At 39.0% G+C, this 17,718-nt stretch overlaps 1 protein-coding gene across 2 annotated transcripts in view; it reads right to left on the bottom strand.

Moving 5' to 3' along the window:
• Positions 1-17,718, bottom strand: part of SCP2 (sterol carrier protein 2) — a 161,478-nt gene that overhangs the window by 107,014 nt on the left and 36,746 nt on the right. Inside the window, exons 1-5 of one of the 2 annotated variants that reach the window (XM_046660150.1) lie at positions 17,537-17,711; positions 11,512-11,569; positions 7,706-7,777; positions 5,633-5,764; positions 3,834-3,898 (exon numbers count right to left, since the gene is read on the bottom strand). In XM_046660150.1, coding sequence (XP_046516106.1) covers positions 3,834-3,898; positions 5,633-5,764; positions 7,706-7,777; positions 11,512-11,569; positions 17,537-17,638 — 429 coding nt within the window. In that variant the 5' untranslated portion in view covers positions 17,639-17,711. Of the gene's footprint in view, positions 1-3,833; positions 3,899-5,632; positions 5,765-7,705; positions 7,778-11,511; positions 11,570-17,536; positions 17,712-17,718 lie in introns of those variants that run through there. The other variant, XM_046660148.1, reaches the window with a different exon arrangement.

Genomic DNA, 17,718 nt, shown 5'->3' on the forward strand with positions numbered 1-17,718 from the left:
GAAAAAGTTCATATCTTTTACTAAATAATATCACTTTCGAATCTATAGTAAGAAAATAATTCAGTACCAAAAATATTATTGAAATTATATTCATTGTAGCATAGTTTATAATAATAATAATAAAGAAATAATCTACACATCCAATAATAGGAGCAATGCTAAGTAAATTATCACATAGCCATGTGATAAATTATAATGCAGTCATTAAAAATTTGCTTACAAATAATTTTTAACATGAAATAATACTCAAATTATGTCAAGTGAAGAATAAAGCGCATAATAGAGATACAGCACAATCTCAACTCTTTTTGGCTAAATTAGCAAATCACTAATGATGATTGTAATTATAGGTGATTATTTCTCCTTTATTTTTTCTGTATTCTTCCATTTTCTATGACTTTTACAAAAAGGAAAATAAAAATTTTAAGATAAGCAGCTCCCTTAAGAGTGGGCCATGAAAACATATGGAGTAGCTATAGGATCCTGCAAATCTTTTCAAACATACATACAAACTCTCATCAAAGTTTGGCATCTGTCGTTCTAAATATCTGGGGGTGAAATACCTTTTGCCCTTTGCCCTATGTCTTAGTCAGTTTGGGCTGTAGTAACAGAATACCACAGACCAGGTGGATTAAACAACAAACATTTATTTCTCTCAATTCTGGAGGCTGGGAAGTCTAAGATCAAGGTGTCAGCAGATCCGGTGTCTGGTGAGAGCCCATTTCCTGGTGTGCAGACAGCTGTCTTCTCAATGAATCCTCACGTGGCAGAGAGAGAAAACTAACTCTCTCAAGTCTTTGTAATGGCACTAGTCCCATCATGAGGACCCTTCCACCTTCATAACTTAATTCTCCCAAAGACCTCATCTCCCAATACAATCACACTGGGAATTAGAATTTTAACATATGAATTTTAGGGGGGATATAAACATTCAGTCCACCTTAGGAAGTTACAAACAGAGCAACAGGCCAGGTTCTCAGCCTAAAGAGAGAATGAGGAGATGTCTTGGCAAAAAATAAAGAACAAGAATACATCATTCTTCCACATGATCTCCTTCTTCAGTAAATTTAACTCCTGATTTTCTCCTATGTTTGTTTCAGATATGAACAGGCCTACAACAGCAACCAATCCCAGACGTTCTCTGGTGCCTTACGTCCAACCAAGAGCTGACTTAACCACTCCCTCCTCGCTTGCTGCTGACCTGGGGACCGACTGAATCATATACTTAGATGGACCAAAAACGAGTGGTCAGAGGCCATTTTGAATGGCAACATTCCAGCTCTGAAGAAGTTATTACACTAACCAAAATAAATCAACTGGTAGGAAGAGCCGACATCCACATCACTTCACAAGAGCAGCAGGCTCTTAAGTCCTTTTCTGGGCTACACTCAGCTCTGTACAGAAAGAAGTAATGTGCAAGCCATATACGTAATTATAAATTTTCAAGCAGCCATATTAAAAAAGAAAAAGAAACAGGTGAAACTAATTTTAATATATTCACTTAATTCAATATATTCTAAACAGTATAATTTCAACATAAAGAAATATAAAAATTGAGACATTTTACATTTTTTTCATACTAAATCTTCAAAATCCAGTGTGTATTGTATTTTATGCTTACAACACATCTCAACTTGGACACTAAATTTTCATTGGAAATATTTTATGTGTGTAGATTTCATGAAATCTGCAGTTGTGAGAGTAGATTCACATGCCCAAATTATGCCAAATATACTTAAAAAGTTTTCCAATAATGAACTGAATATCAGTTTAACTTTCCTTTAAATTAATTAAAATAAAATAAAAATTCAGTTCCTCAGTTTTACTAACCGTATTTTAAGAGCTCAATAGCCACATGTGCCTAGTGGCTCCCTGCCATGTATATTTGTTTGTTATGAATAGCATTCCCAGTAGAACAAGTATTCTTTTTAGGTCAAAGTAATAATTCTCCCTTACATAAGAAAGAATTATTCCTTTGTTTGCAGCATTCCCATAAAAAGGGGAAAGTGCAGACACATGATCTGAAGGGAAATACACAGGACAAACATAGAAACCAAAACTTGACAGCAAAGCAGGAGCGGGAAGCTACAGCCTCTGCTGTAGAGACCCATCTAGGGGCCAAAAACAGAAACAGCAAGTTATTTTTTGCTATATTCAAATAGATTGTTCAATCATCCGATTTTTAAATTTAGGATTAAAAATACAAAGTCAATAAATTCAGTTACAAATTGCTCTAAGTTAAGAAATGAATAAGGAAAGAAAAGAAGAAAAAGAGCAAGAAAAAAATATGGGAGAAATGCAGATGCAGATGGGAGTAGGGGGATAGTAAAATGCCAAAAAAAGGAAGTCATGCTAGATACAGGGCAAAAAGGAGGAGAAGACGAAGTATAAAAGAGAAAATGGGAGAGGAGAAACTCACAGTGGAAAAGAAGGGAGAAAATGATAGGTTCTCTGGGTATAGCAAAAAGTTTGGGGGCCAGTCCCGTGGCCGAGTGGTTAAGTTCACGTGATCTGCTTCAGCAGCCCAGGGTTTCACTGGTTCAGATCCTGGGTGCGGACCTAGCATCGCTCATCAAGCCATGCTGAGGCGGCGTCCCACATGCCACAACTAGAGGGACTCACAACTGAAAAATATACAGCTATGTACTAGGAGGCTTTGGAGAGAAGAAGGAAAAATTGTTTAAATTTTAAAAGTTTAAAACAAGTTTGTATTTGGATTAAAAGATCTAGCCCTGGTTGTATTACTAACTACTAACAGGATACTACGTCACTGGGTAATTGCTTCACCCTGGGCTTCATGGATTCACTTTACCATCTTTGGGGCCACCTCTAGCTAAAACATTGTCTAAACTGCCTATCTGCCCTAGGAATCTATCCTACAGAAATGGTAGCTTGAGTAAGATGTATGTACAAGAACATTGACTGCCGCACTGTAATAGCAAAAAACAAAACAAAACAAAACACTAAAATTAAACAACCTAATTGGAGGGAGTGGGTGAAAACCCTACAGCCATGCAATGAGATACTAAGGAGCTGTTAAAAATAAGGAAACATATCAATATGTTCTAACCAGGACTGTCGACTTGTTAATTGAAAAACTAACATGTATAAAATCATTAATCTTCTTTACGAACATATCAGTGTTTTGAACATATATATGTGTGTGTATACGTACGAATGCTTAGTTAGACATGTCTGTATAAACTTGGCAAAAAAGAAGGGCATGTAGATACCTAATTATTAACAACGGTTACCTCTGAGGGACAAGATTCAACAGGCAGAAGACTTCTAATTTACATAAATTGTTTTAAATTGTGGGATTATGAATTAATTTTACTATTTTGTAGTTTTTAATAATTCTCAAACACAAGTTATCATAGTACCTCCCATTCACTACTGAAGAAAAACATCTATTTTTCATGTGTCATAAATGTCAGGCACTCCCATTAGCACTCACCTAACAATCTTATTTCACACTCGTCCCCAGTTGCCACCCTCCAATCTAGTCAAACTGTCCCCTGAACACATTAGATTCACTCCAATATCCATGACTTGGTTTATGGTGTTTTCTCCCACACCCAGAAAGATCTGCTCTTCCCCTATCTTGAGTTATCTGTATTATTATAATTATCCTTATTTATTATATAATAATTTTATATAATTATTATCCCTTAATTATCTTTAAGACCTGACCTAACTTCCATCACTTCCCTAAAATGTTCTCTAAGGAAAAAAGGGAAATAGCTTACTAACAGCCGCTACTTACGGTAGTCAAATGGGCAAAGTTTTCTCAGTGTTATAACAATTCTGAAATAACAGTAAATGAGACTCACTTTTGTTCCAAGGGATCCCTTCTCCATCTTCTCAAACCCAAGAGCCAAGACACAATCTGCCATACCTTGAAAGAAAATGTAATTATATTGGAAAATTAAATTTCCAGACATCCAACAAAACACCATTAAATACTTCAATTTAAATAAGTACATCAATTTATATAAAATGGAAAAACACACTACAGTCCTATGAAATTTTTAATAAATAAAAATTTCAGGGAAAATTCTTATATGCTTCTAGATAATAGGAAAAATCAAGAAAGCATTTAATTTTTCCTTTCTCAATGTTAATAAAATTTTTTCTTTTTTTTAAAGATTTTATTTTTCCTTTTTTTCCCCAAAGCCCAAAGTACATAGTTGTGTATTTTTAGTTGTGACTCCTTCTAGTTGTGGCACATGGGATGCCACCCTCAGCGTGGCTTGATGAGTGGTGCCATGTCCACAGCCAGGATTCAAACTGGCGAAACCCTGTGCCACTGAAGCGGAGCACACGAATTTAACCACTTAGCCATGGGGCTGGCCCCTAATAAAACTTTTGATTAATGTAGAAATGTGTTTCAGTGAAGAACAAATATAAATAGCAATTTTGAATTTTAAAACATTAAATAAAAAATTTTTTAAAAAGGATCCTGGGGCCGGCCTGGTGGCACAGCAGTTAAGTGCACATGTTCTGCTTTGGTGGTCCAGGGTTCGTCAGTTTGGATCCCAGGTGCAGACATGGCACCACTTGGCAAGCCATGCTTGGTAGGTATCTCACATATAAAGTAGAGGAAGATGGGCATGGATGTTAGCTCAGGGCCAATCTTCCTCAGCAAAAAGAGGAGGATTGGCCGCAGATGTTAGCTCAGGGCTCATCTGCCTCAAAAATAAATAAATAATAAATAAAAATAAATAAAAAGGATCCTGATCAAAATCTCAACAGAATTATTTTTGGATGATGTTAAAGTTCAACTAAACAGAATTGCCAAAATTTCTTTAAAAAAAAAACAAGGAAGAAAAATACAAGGTCAGGCAGGACAGGAGACAATAGCATTATCAAACAGTGAGACAGTATACAGCTCCAACAAAACACTGAGTAGTGAAGCTATAATCAACAATCAATCAACAGAACAGAAGAAACGGCCTAATAAAAAACCCTAGGATATTTGGAAATATAGAATATAATATACACCCAAGAGAACTGAAAACATATAGCCACAAAAAAAAATTTTACACAAATATTTATAAGAGCATTACTCATAACAGACAAAAAATGAAAACAACCCAATGTCCATCAACTAATAAATGGATAAACAAAATGTGGTATATTCATACAATGGAATATTATTTGGCCATAAAAATGAAGTACTGATACATGCTACAACATGGATGAACTGTGAAAACACGATGCTAAGCAAAAGAAGCCACAAAAGGCCATATACTATATGATTCCATTTATATAATGTTCAGAATAGGTAAATCCATAGAGACAGAAAGTAGATGAGTGGTTGCCAGGGGCTGAGGGGAGGGGGAAATGGGGAGTGACTGCTAAGGGTTACAGGGTTTCTTTGGGGGGTGATAAAAATGTTCTAAAATTAGATAGTGGTGATGGTTGCATAAGTCTGTTAACATACTAAAAAACACTGAATTTTACACTTTAAAGGAGTGAACTTTATGGTATATAAATTACATTTCAATAAAGTTTTTTTTTAAATAAATACATTATAAAGCAATCCCTCTGACGGGCGTGTGGAGAAATGATGACGGGGGACACTAACCCCACATCTATCTAGGTGCACTAGACAAAAAGCATTCCTCACCACCCTGAATCAGCTGCCGGGCCAGAAACAAAGCAGTAGAACCAGTAGAACAGTTGTTGTTGACATTGATTATAGGAATTCCAGTCAGTCCCAAACTGTGATAGATAGCCCTCTGCCCACAGGTAGAGTCACCTGTATAGAAAAAAACAAAAAAATGTAATAAATGCAACATGGAAATTAAGGAGCTATAATGCAACATGATACTACACTATGGTTTTTTCAGTATTATGCCTTTGCTTAGCATACAACACGGGCAGGACAATAAATACACTATCAGCATCTTACTCAGAAATAGTTTTAGCATTGAGCATCATTTACTCTGCAAATATAAAAAATTCTAAAAACACAGAATATATGTGCACTTTCTTCACACAATACAGAAGTAGGAAAGCAGAGAAATGACTAACTAATAGCACACAATTCAATCCGGCTAGGGCTTCATGATAAAGGAAGCAATATTTCATTCATACTATCAGATATAAATCTTTAAAACTATACCAACTGATTAAATGTCATCTCTTTCTCTTCATATAAAGGTTTCACAACTTCAAAAAGTTTAAAAGATGCTGTATGCCAGGGCATTCCAGAAAAATAGTGATCCAAGGTGAATACACATTTGACTCCCTTTCCCAACTAACATGGCCATCAAGGCAGACATGCTGGAGCAGTACGATGGGAACATCTGAAGGTACAGACTCTCTAGGAGTCTTCAAGGAAAGCAGCAAGGTTCTGGACCTCCTTTTCAATAAATATATGGTGCGTATCTTTGACCTAGTACATTTCCCTTCAAGAATTCTCGACATACTGAAATCTCAAGAAAATAATCACAAATATGCACAAAGATTCATCTACAGTCATGCTTACTATAGCCTTTTATAATAGCTAGAAAAAGAAATAATTTTAAAAGTCCAAGAACAGGATATCATTACTACTACTGAATAAACTGCAGTAAATCTCCAAGACTAGAATATATGCAATTAAAACGGCTGTAAAAAGACTGGGAAATTCTAAATATCCATTAAAAAGGGGTAGATTTAGTAAATTATGATATTTCTACCATAAAAAAAGACCAAGGAAGCTCTTTATGATACAATTTGGAATAGCTGCCAAGAACTACCAAGTTGAAAAAAGGCATCATACAAAATAGTGTGCATGTTTCCACGTGTGTAACAAGAGAAAGGGGAAGGGGAACTTACACGCTCATACATACCTGTTTGTACATGCATAAATTGCCTCTGGAAAGATACACTAGAAATTAGTGAAACGGGTTGTCTAGGGAAAGGGGATCATGAGGCAGGCAGACAGGAATAAGAGTAAGACTTTCCACAATAGAACCATCCACTTTTTGTATTTTTGAACCATGTAAATATTTAACCTACTCCAGAAAAGAAAAACAAGTGAAAAATGATGATGGTGGTGTAAAAGAAGACTTATTGACATGGGAAATATTGAATTTAGTAAAAGGAGAAAAGCAGCTTACCAAAAAGTCTGTATCCTAGGACCTTATTTTCCTTAAAAGAAAATTGTATGTGCATGAGCATCCACACACGTTCACACTCACTAAAGGAAACACACTAAAAAATTAATGGTAATAATCTCTTGATAATGGGATTACAAGTGACCTTTTTTTTTTCTTGTGCTTTTCTGTGTTTTCGTTTTCTTTTTTTTTAAAATTAGTATATATTATTTTTATAATCAGAAAAAATCTTGATGAAAAACTGTTATTAGATACAAAAATGTCAATAAATACAAATGTTAAGATACAGAACAAAAATTTATCTCCTGAATAGTAATTATCTTTACATGCTTCTTAGAACTATGGGTAATTTTTCTTTTTTAAAGGTATAAATTTTTTTTTAATTTATCTCTTGTTTCGACAACACAATAATGGCAAAGAAAAAATGTAATCTAGGCTGACGCAAAAGGGGAATCCAGGGATGATGAGAATAAGACTGAATTCTGAGTTTTCAGGGTTAAAATTTCACAATGCCCCTGCATTGTTTATGTAGTTGCTGCTAGATATGGGTGAACAATTTTTCCAATAACTTTTAGAATATATAATTTACCACATACCAAAAACGTAGCCAACACATGCCTGTTCCACTGCTGAATAAGGGATCTGTGCATCAGCTAAAGCCTTCCGGCCTATGAAAACAAAAAGGTTATCAAATAGTGCTTTCAGTATTCGCTTTAGGTGAGAAGAATTAACTTCAGAGTTTTCCCAGAGTAAATCTATTCCTATATAGTCTCTGATCAGTTCAAATGACAAATTCTTCAACAAATCATCTCGGATCTCTCCTTTCAGAAGCAATCATTTCTTCATCCACTACTGCATCACTTTTTCACCCCTCTTTTTTGACACTTAACGTTTTTTGTCCTAACTGTGCACTAAACTGTAATTATACTGAACCCCGAGAGTCTTAAAGCTGCTGAATGGCAAGGTCCTTGTCTCATTCATCTCTGCAGCTCCACCACCCATTTAGAGGGCAAAACTGGATAGAATGTCATTAGTGGTGGGGGGAGCACTCGTGTGGTCATCTTACAAAGCCAGGATCTAGAGATGATTCTAAGGAACAAGAAACGGAGCTTTAAGGATGCTATCCAAAGTTGCAGAAATGACCAGTGCAGGAACTGAGAAAAATTAGGAAAATAAATTGGGAAGAGGAGGGGAGAGGTTGGAGAGAAAGTGTGACCTAAATTTTCATCTACCACAGTGAAAAGCAAACAGATGTCTAAAACTGATAAATAGAAAACTGGGATAAGCATGGCGGAATAACATTTAGATACAGGAGATAACCGCCAGAAGACATAAAGCCAAAACAGTTAGAAGAAGCCTCCCTGGGGAAAAGCCCTGGGAATTAAGCCAGCCTGAGCTTTTTTTTTTTTTAACCATATGAGTGTATTACTTTGAATTTTTTTTAACTTAAGAAGATATATAATTGATTATGGGATTGCTTTACTCAGACCAGTTATTTTTTCCTGCTTAGCATAGGAGCAAAAAAAAATTAATGTTTTACTCATAATAATCTTAGTGAGATTATGTTAACAGCATTCTCATCCTACTAGTGAGACTCTAATAATGTAAATAGTCCCAAAAATAATTTGGCAAGAGTTTTAAAAATGTTCATATTCACTGTTCCAATGAGTCTACTTCTAGGCTCTGTCCTCAAAAATAACTAGGGATGAAGGTGAATATTTATTTAGCAAGATGTTCATTATGATTATTCTAAAATATCACAAAGTTGCGGACCTAAATGTCCAACAAAAGTTATGGCATGAACGTATAATGAAATTCACAAAAAATTACATTTTTGTTTCAAACAATTTTAAGCGACAGGAGAAATGCTCACAATAAAATAAGTTTTAAAAATCAGGATGCAAAATTACCTATAGAATATGATCCCATATAGCCAGAGGAAAAAAAAATACTAAAATAGAATATACCAAGATGTTAATAGTGGCTAGGCTTGGGTCTCAAAATTTTGTTTTCATTACTATATAATTCTTGTTCCAATAAAACCCATGTATCGCTCTTGTAATCAAGGGAAAGAATGAGTTACAAAAAGGTATAAGGTTCAGCCTGTGCTCTGTCCCTCCTCTAAATGCCAACAGCGTGTTATACTCCACACAGTCTACTCCCCGTCTATGTAAATCTGCCTTCTTTGCCCTTCTAGATAGTAAGAGCTTTGAGATCTGTATACACCTCTTTGAATCCTTCCCAGTGCCCAGGATGCACTCACCAATTTTTGTTGGATATTTTCTCCTAACATCAGGTTTCCTGTGTATACTCTCAGATTTAAATAATTATTAAATAAAAATATTAAAGGGATGGGAAAACAAAGGAAGCAAAGAAGTTAACTATCTGAAACAGTCTCAGAAAGTTACATGGCCTTGCTACATCACTCAAAAGAGTGTCATCTGCAGGTAGGTGCAAAGGGATCTCCGACCTTTCTCTGAGGGAAAAGAGGAGGAATGTGTGAAGAGTAAAAGTCTCTAAAGAAGGGAAGTGACAGGACACAATTCTGCTGGTCATGCTTCCCTCCATTCTATGCATTCAGGAAATGATAGGAAAGAAAATGGTAACAGAACCCCCTTCTAAAACCAGTTTGGAGAATGAGGGGAAGACTTCTGGATCTACTATTCCATGAAACCAACCCCCTTGCCTCAGCACCATAGTCTACAAATAAGTCCAGAGAGAGCAGAGTGCAAAATCATTACAGAATCTCAGAGTTTTTTCCCTGCAAGTTGTACCTGAATATATGTTCAACTAAATGTGACTAATGTAGTCTGAAGGTATGCATATCTCCCCCAAGACTGCCAGATATATGAGGGGAGTCATCCTTTTGCACTTCTCATTTCCCTACATAATTACAACCAAGAGGTATTTTTAAGAGCAAAGCTAAGTTTTGAAAGTTCATTCTACATAAAAGATCCTTTATTAAAGTTATTTTCCTAATGATGCCTGCAAAAGAAGCGAATTTTAATCAGTGGGCAGAGTCAAACAGGCTGAATTTGTTACTTGTCAATTCCCACAGTTAGTTTCAAACTTCCTAACTTCACCTCAACATTATTATTTTATAATCAAAATACCATATTCACATATTAATAAAGCAACCTCAAAGCTTTTAACTAAATAAAAGAAATGGAACAAAAAATATATAGAAAGAACTGATTAAAGCATCTCCCAGTTCAGAGAAAGGCAGAAGCTGTTTGGAGACATCAGCCAAGAGGAGAATGTTTAACAACACAAAAGATAAACATTAAATGAACATGCCCACCCAGAGAAACAACATCAGTTAATCCAATCTCAGGAACTTTCCTTTTGCGGGGCAGAGGTGCTCTGAGTCCCTGTATAGTAACATCCAAATACTGATTTGAATAATAAGAGTTGAAACAAAATCTAAATATACGGGCACTGGGTGACTAGGTACTTGTGAAGACAAGGAGGAATAGCCACAGTAACTCTCTTTGGGTGGCCCAGCAACAAGCTAGCAGGACCAGCAAGGGGGGTAACAAGCCGATGGGACCCAGGAGCTCCCAAAGTCTCCCTGTTCTGTGAAGCTCGTATTTCCGCCACTCCCTTGAACAACTGACATCTAAGCTTAGGCTTAGCCCTGAGTCTGAAACATTTATTTCCACCATGCAAAGAAGCTTTCATGCTAGTCATCTTTTTTTTTTTTAAAGAGAACAACAGAAGAGGATCTTTCTGATGGAACACAGGTCCGTAGTTCAGCCAGGTGCAGGCTGGCCCGAGGATGTGTCTCTGAAGAATGCCTAGAGAACAAGGACTCACATACCTGTGGACCCTTCTCTCTTTGAATTCCAGCTCACTAGTAATCACGTAAGTCCTCTGATTAACAGTATTAACACTCACTAGAATAAACAATAACAAACTGCGTTATCTCATTTAGTCATATGCTACCCTTTCTATCATTCAACCTAGTGACAGAAACAGAATTCTCTATCTTGGTTCAGTGAAGTGAAGAGAGGAAAACCACCATGCAGGTATTTAATACATTTTGAATGTGATTATCCCATTTCTAGGAAAGGAAAACAATAATTTTGTCATAACTCCTAAGGTAAACACACACTAGAATCAAGTTATGTCTCTTAATGACTCTACCTTTCTCTCCCACAGAACTCTTTGCTGTTCCAACAAACAGTTGGATAGCACATAAAATCACAGGCCATTGTCTGCTCTGGCTATCTTGCTAAGAATGCCCAAGCTCTTTCCCCGTTCTCCTTTCTAGTGAGCCACTAGGCAAGCGTGTGTATGGGTTCCTCTCCCTTGACCGGGCTTCCTTTCATGGTTGCAAGGCTGCTCCACAATCAAGACACAATAAACTAAGCTGTTCAAAGATCAAAATGTTCTATATTACCTGCTTCTTCTGCCAAGTCAGGATAGTCTCTTGAATTCTCATCTCCAGGCTTCATGAACTAAAAATACAGGAGAGAATAGAAACAGGTATAGTTGGATTTTCTCACAACACAGCATCACAGAAATTCATTCATCTATTCATTTAAATAAAAACATACTGAGCACCTATCGTGTTCCTGGACTCTGATAATAAATAAAATACTACAGTCCTTGCACTCAGGGAGCTGCCTGTTTAATGGAAAACAGGCAGTTACACTATAGTGTCATAAGTACAGAATAATTTGGGAGTGACAACTACTCAGCCTTGGAGGGAGGACTAGAAAGTTTCCCAGAGGAAATGACATAAATTAAGTCTTTAAGGATGAGTAGGAGTTAGCCAAGTAAAAGAAAAGGAAATTCTGGAGCAAAGGCCTGGAAGTGAGAGACTATGGCTCAATCCAACAACAAACAAGATGGAAAGTGACAAGTGACAGGGAGAGTAAAGTAACGTAGGACCAAATGATGATAACATGTATTGGGCACTTACTGTTTCGTGCACTGTACTAATAAGCACTTCACATGTATTAAATGTGTTAACTCATTTAATCCTCACAACAACCCTAAGTAGTAGTTACTATTATTATCACCATTTTACAGTAAGAAAACTAGGGCACAGGGAGATTAAGTAACTTGTCCAAGGACACACAGCTAATAAGTAGTGGAGCTGAAACTTCAGAAAGCTCTACAGCCAACTCACAAGGGACCTTACATGCCTTCCTATGATGTCTAGGCTTTATCCTGAAGACAAGGGGTTTTTTTTAAAAAGAGACTGGAATAAAACAAGGAGCTTCACGCACTATACACTTATTAGAAGAGCCAAATTCCAGACACTGACAACACCAAATGCTGACAAGGATGTGGAGCAACAGGAGCTCTCAATCATGGCTGTGGGAATGCAAAACGGCACAGCCACTTTGGAAGACGGTTTGGCAGTTTCCTACAAAACTAAACAATATGCAACCACATGATCCAGCAACTGTGCTCCGTGGTATCTACCAAATGAGTTAAAAACATGTCCACGCAAAAACCCACACACAGATGCTTAACAGTAGCTTTATTCATGATTGCCAAAACTTGGAAGCAACCAAGATGTCTTCAGCAGGTGAATGGACAAACTGTGGTACATCCAGACCACGGAGTATTATTCAGCACTAAAAAGATACACGCTATCAAGTCATGAAAAGACATGGAGGAACTTTAAATGCATATTACTAAGTGTAGAAGCCAATCTGAAAAAGCTACATACTGTGTGATTCCAACTATATGACATTCTGGAAAAGGCAAAACTATGGAGACAGTAAAAAGACAAGTGGTTGTCAAGGGCTGAGGGGAGGGAGGGATGAACAGGCAGAAAACAGGATTTTTAGCAGAAGGAAATTATTCCAACGTGATACTATAATGGATACACGTCATTACACATTTGTTCAAATCCAGAGAATGTACTACCAAGAGCGAACTCGAACGTAAACTATGGATTTTGAGTGATAATGAGGTGTCAGTACAGGTTCAGCAATCGTAACAAATGTACTATTCTGGTGCGGATTACTGATAGTAGGTGAGGCTGTGCACGTGTGGGGTTAGGAAGCATATGGGAATTCGGTACTTTCTGCTCAATTTTGCTGTGAACATAAAACTGCTTTGAAAAATAAAGCCCTATTTCAAAAAGAGAGAGAAACTGGGATGAGAAGACTTGCATTTTAGATCATTCTAGATGCGATGTGGAGAAATGAATGAAGGGAGCAAGGCTGGAGGCAGTGAGGCCAAATGGCACAATTCTGAAATAGCCCAAGTGAGAGCTGACTAAGGCAGCAGCAAAAAGAATGGAAAAAGCAGACAGACTTAAGAAACAGAAAGGAAGTAAAACCTACCAAACTCGGTGACTGATTAGATAAGGTAGAGTGGTTTGCTGGTCACTGTGTGTGCTACAGAGAAATGGTTTTCAAAAATTTTTAACTGCAGGGACCGGCCCCATGGCCAAGTGGTTAAGTTCACGCGCTCTGCTTCAGTGGACCAGGGTTTCGCCGGTTTGGATCCTCGGCGCGGACATGGCACCACTCATCAAGCCATGCTGAGGCGGCATCCCACATGCCACAACTAGAAGGACCCACAACTAAAATATACAACTATGTACTGGAGCGATTGGGGGTGAAAAAGCAGGAAAAAAAAAAAGAAGACTGGCAACAGTTGGTAGCTCAGGTGCCAATCTTCTAAAAGAAAAAAAAATTGGCTGCAAACCACAATAAGATGCATACTCAACACGACCTAGTAAACCATATATACATGCATAATTGTAGCAAAAAAGTCATGAAATTCTTATCCCTGTTATATTGATACAATATTTTCTATTCTATTTCCATTTTTTTTTTAATGCTAGAGGTAACCTTCAAAATTGATTTCACAACTCCCCAAAGGGTCACAAAACCCAGTTTGAAACACTGGATAGATACTTCAACTTAAATGTCACACTTCATTGCACAGTACCAAAATACATGTTGAACAGAACCAAGACAAAACATTGAACATTTGTTCCTCTCTCTGACCCAGGCCATTTCTTCATAATTCCTGAAGTAAAGAATCTTTCATAATTCCCTAATTCTAAAAGTTGCCAGTTCTCCCCCTACTTACTCTTCAGTTCACTAGTTACAATCAGAGCATTTATAAAGAGAGTACTGTGCTAGGCTCCAACAAGTACTACCAGTTAATGATTAAATTATCATCCATGTAATGACGTAACTGGGCTTTCCCATTTCTTACTGAAATCAAGGCAATTTTTAAAAGGTTAGTCAAACAAATGAACACATACAACATGACTCCTTCAAAATTAAAAGCACATTTAGGTGGAAACTACCAAACGTCCATTAACACTATGGATATTGCAGGACCGTGGATTGGATAATTTGTGATATGTTCACACAATGGACTATGTCCCATCAATGAACAATCTATACTTACACATAAAATTAAGGATGAATCCCACAAACATAATGTTGAACAAAAAACCCAGAACTAATCTACGGTGTTGAAGGTCAGAAGTCGGGATAATGGTAACCCTTTGCAAGGAGTCAGTGACTGGAAGAGGACACAAGTGGGATTTCTGAGGTGCCAGTAATGTTCTGCTTATGTTTGTTTTTTAGTTTTTATTTTTTTAACCAAAGAAATTTTTTTTAAAGTTTCACAAAGTTTATAATAAAAACAGCAATCCTGTTTCACTAGTCCCCATCCACTAGTCTTACTTGTTTCCAAAACATCTACTTTCAATTCTTTTGGATATTTCTTCTTTTATAAACTGCCATGTTTATAAATATTCTTATACTATTATTCTTTATCAATTTAAGAAATTATAATCTCTAATAAGAGCCACTGAGGATTAGGTCTCTTGGGCCACTTCACATAAACGGTTACACTTCCCTCATCCTCCTTATATAGTTGAATCACAATGTTTTTATTAAATCAGTACTCAGTTCACCTTAGTTAAGTAAGTATTTCTTACTACTGGGCTAAGTTGTGTACTATGATTACATTTCCTTTATTGTAGTATATTTGGGGTTTTCTTCTGAAGTTATTTACTGCCTCATTTTTTAAGTTTTAACATTTTTCTTTTTTTTTGAGGAAGATTAGCCCTTAGCTAACTGCTCCCAATCCTCCTCTTTTTGCTGAGGAAGACCGGCCCTGAGCTAACATCCATGCCCATCTTCCTCTACTTTCTATGTGGGACGCCTACCACAGCATGGCTTGCCAAGCGGTGCCATGTCTACATGCGGGATCCGAACCAGGGAACCCCAGTCAGCCGATGCGGACCCTGGCACTTAAGTGCTGCGCCACCAGGCCAGCCCCAGTTTTGACCTTTTTATTAAAAATAACCACACACACACATATCCTAAAGAATTATTTTAAGGCAAACACTCTTGCAACCACTGAAAGATTCTCTCCCTCACCAAACTCTAGTCAGGCTCCTCTGAGCCCTCTTCTCTACTAGGCCTCAACCTTGGCCTACAAACACTAATATAATTCTAACAGCTCCAGGCCACATCCCTAGGATGACCCTAGTCTCACTCAAAGTGCCTGCCTGAGAAAACTCCAGGCTGCCAAAAGAACTGACTCCTTGTTCCAGCCAACGCCTGAAGATGGGGCCCATCTGCAGTCTCTGTGGGAGGGTAAGAGCCTAAGGTTGGAGAAGCACCAGTCAGCAAACCCAGACGGGTTTCACGTGGACTAACCCCCTGCTTCCCGCTTTTTGTAGGTTTTCACTTCCCTGACTCCATACAGTCCCCGCTCACCCCCTCCCTATCCCCTCATTCTCCCTTTATGACACCCAGTCAGCTCTTTATAAAGCAAAGTTGAGTTCAGTTCACACTGGACTGTTTTCCCTTTTGCAACAGGTTGTTATTGATTAAAGTCTGTCCTTTTACCTAGTGTCTGCCTTTCTTTGACACCAACACCCAGATCAAAAAACTGAACTTTGCCTGCCATTCCAGAAACTCCTCTAAGCACTCTATCCCAATCTCAATCCCACCCCAAACCCCAAGGACTTACAGTCAGCGCTCCTTATCCCCAGGTTCTACATCCTCCGATCCAACCAACCGCAGACTGAAAGGCCTACAATGGGTGCGTCTGTCCTGAACATGCAGACTTTTTTTCTTGTCATGATTCCCTAAACACAGTATAACAACTATTTACACAGAGTTTACATTGTATTAGGTATTATAAGTAATCTAAGATGATTCAAAGTATACAAGAGGAAGCGCACAGGTTATATGCAAATACTACACCTTTTCATACAAGTGACTTGAGCATTCATGATTTTGGTATCTTCAGTGGGTCCTGGAATGAATCCCCCGGAGATACCAAGGGACCACAGTACGATCCTGATTCTTACAATCGTCACTCTCTCAGCCCACTGGTAAGATGATAAAAATTTTAAGGCTGTTTTCTCAGAAAGAGAACTTCTCCTAGGAACTCTCTCTTTCACTTAATACCGTTCAGCCAACGCTCACTCAGGGTCTTCAGGCACCAGGCACTCTGAGGGTGCTATGGGGACAGCAATGACCCTAGACCCGGTACTCACCCTGGAGAAGCTTACATGCTAAGGAAGACTATCGACATGACAACGGAGAATTTCACCATAAGCCAGTAAGTACTGAGACAGGTAAGCACAGGGCTTTGCGGGAAAGTCAGGAGGATCAGAGGCTTCTCAGAGAAGCTAAGGTATGAACTGATCTCTCAAAAATGCAAAGAAGTTAACCAAGTGAAGACAAATGGTACAAGCAGTAAGCACAACAGAAGCAAGGCAACAGGAGCATAAAACAGTTTGGGGCGAAACAAAAAGCAGCTGGCATTACTAGAGCGTGGGGGCGGAGACAGAGGCAAGAAATGAGACTGTAGGAGCTTCTTCCTCCTGAGTACCAAGCAGAGTACCACTCCAGGAACAGAAAGGAGGTCAGAGGACCCAGAAAACCTGCCCCTCGCGCGGAGACGCTGGGCATCACCAAGGTTTCTCCTCCTTCCCGGTACTTGATGCTGTCCCAGAGAAGGGACCCTACAAGGAACGCTCCTGGGCGTGCATAACCGGTGACATTCTCGGCCTGCTTTCGTTTCGGGTGTGGGGAGGACGTGGCCTCGTCGGAGGGCCACGCACCTTGGGATTCCGCTCAGAATCAAAGAAGGTGCGCACTTTGGTCCTCTCGGGGTGTCCTTCACGAACTCTGACTCCGGGAGAACAGGGAAGGAGGAGGGGAAAGCAGCGCCGAAGGAACAGCGCTGAGACACTCCCGCAACCCACATCACCACCCACCCGAGTCCCCACTCTGAGCCCCAAGAGCAAGAAGCCGGAGCTGGGCGGAGGGACGCGACGGCGCCCTCCCGGGAGGCAGGACGGACTGCGCCCGGCCCTGACCCGCGCCCGGGGGCCCGGGCACCGCGGGCTCCTCCCGCCTCACGCGAACAGAGCGGAGCAAGGAGCCCACCTCCGGGGGCGCGCTGCTGTTTACCTTGGTCATCCCCACCCCCACCACGAACACGCGGCGCAGAGGCCGGCACTGTGAGGCGGCGGGAGACATGGCTCGGACCGTGCGGGTTGCGGCGGGCGACATGGCTCGGACCGTGCGGGTTGCTGCAGGCTCAGGGACACGAGGGCAGCACGAGCGGGCGCAGACGGCCTGAAACTGCAGCG

This window comes from Equus quagga, chromosome 5, assembly GCF_021613505.1.
Source record: "Equus quagga isolate Etosha38 chromosome 5, UCLA_HA_Equagga_1.0, whole genome shotgun sequence".
Lineage (NCBI taxonomy): Eukaryota > Metazoa > Chordata > Mammalia > Perissodactyla > Equidae > Equus > Equus quagga.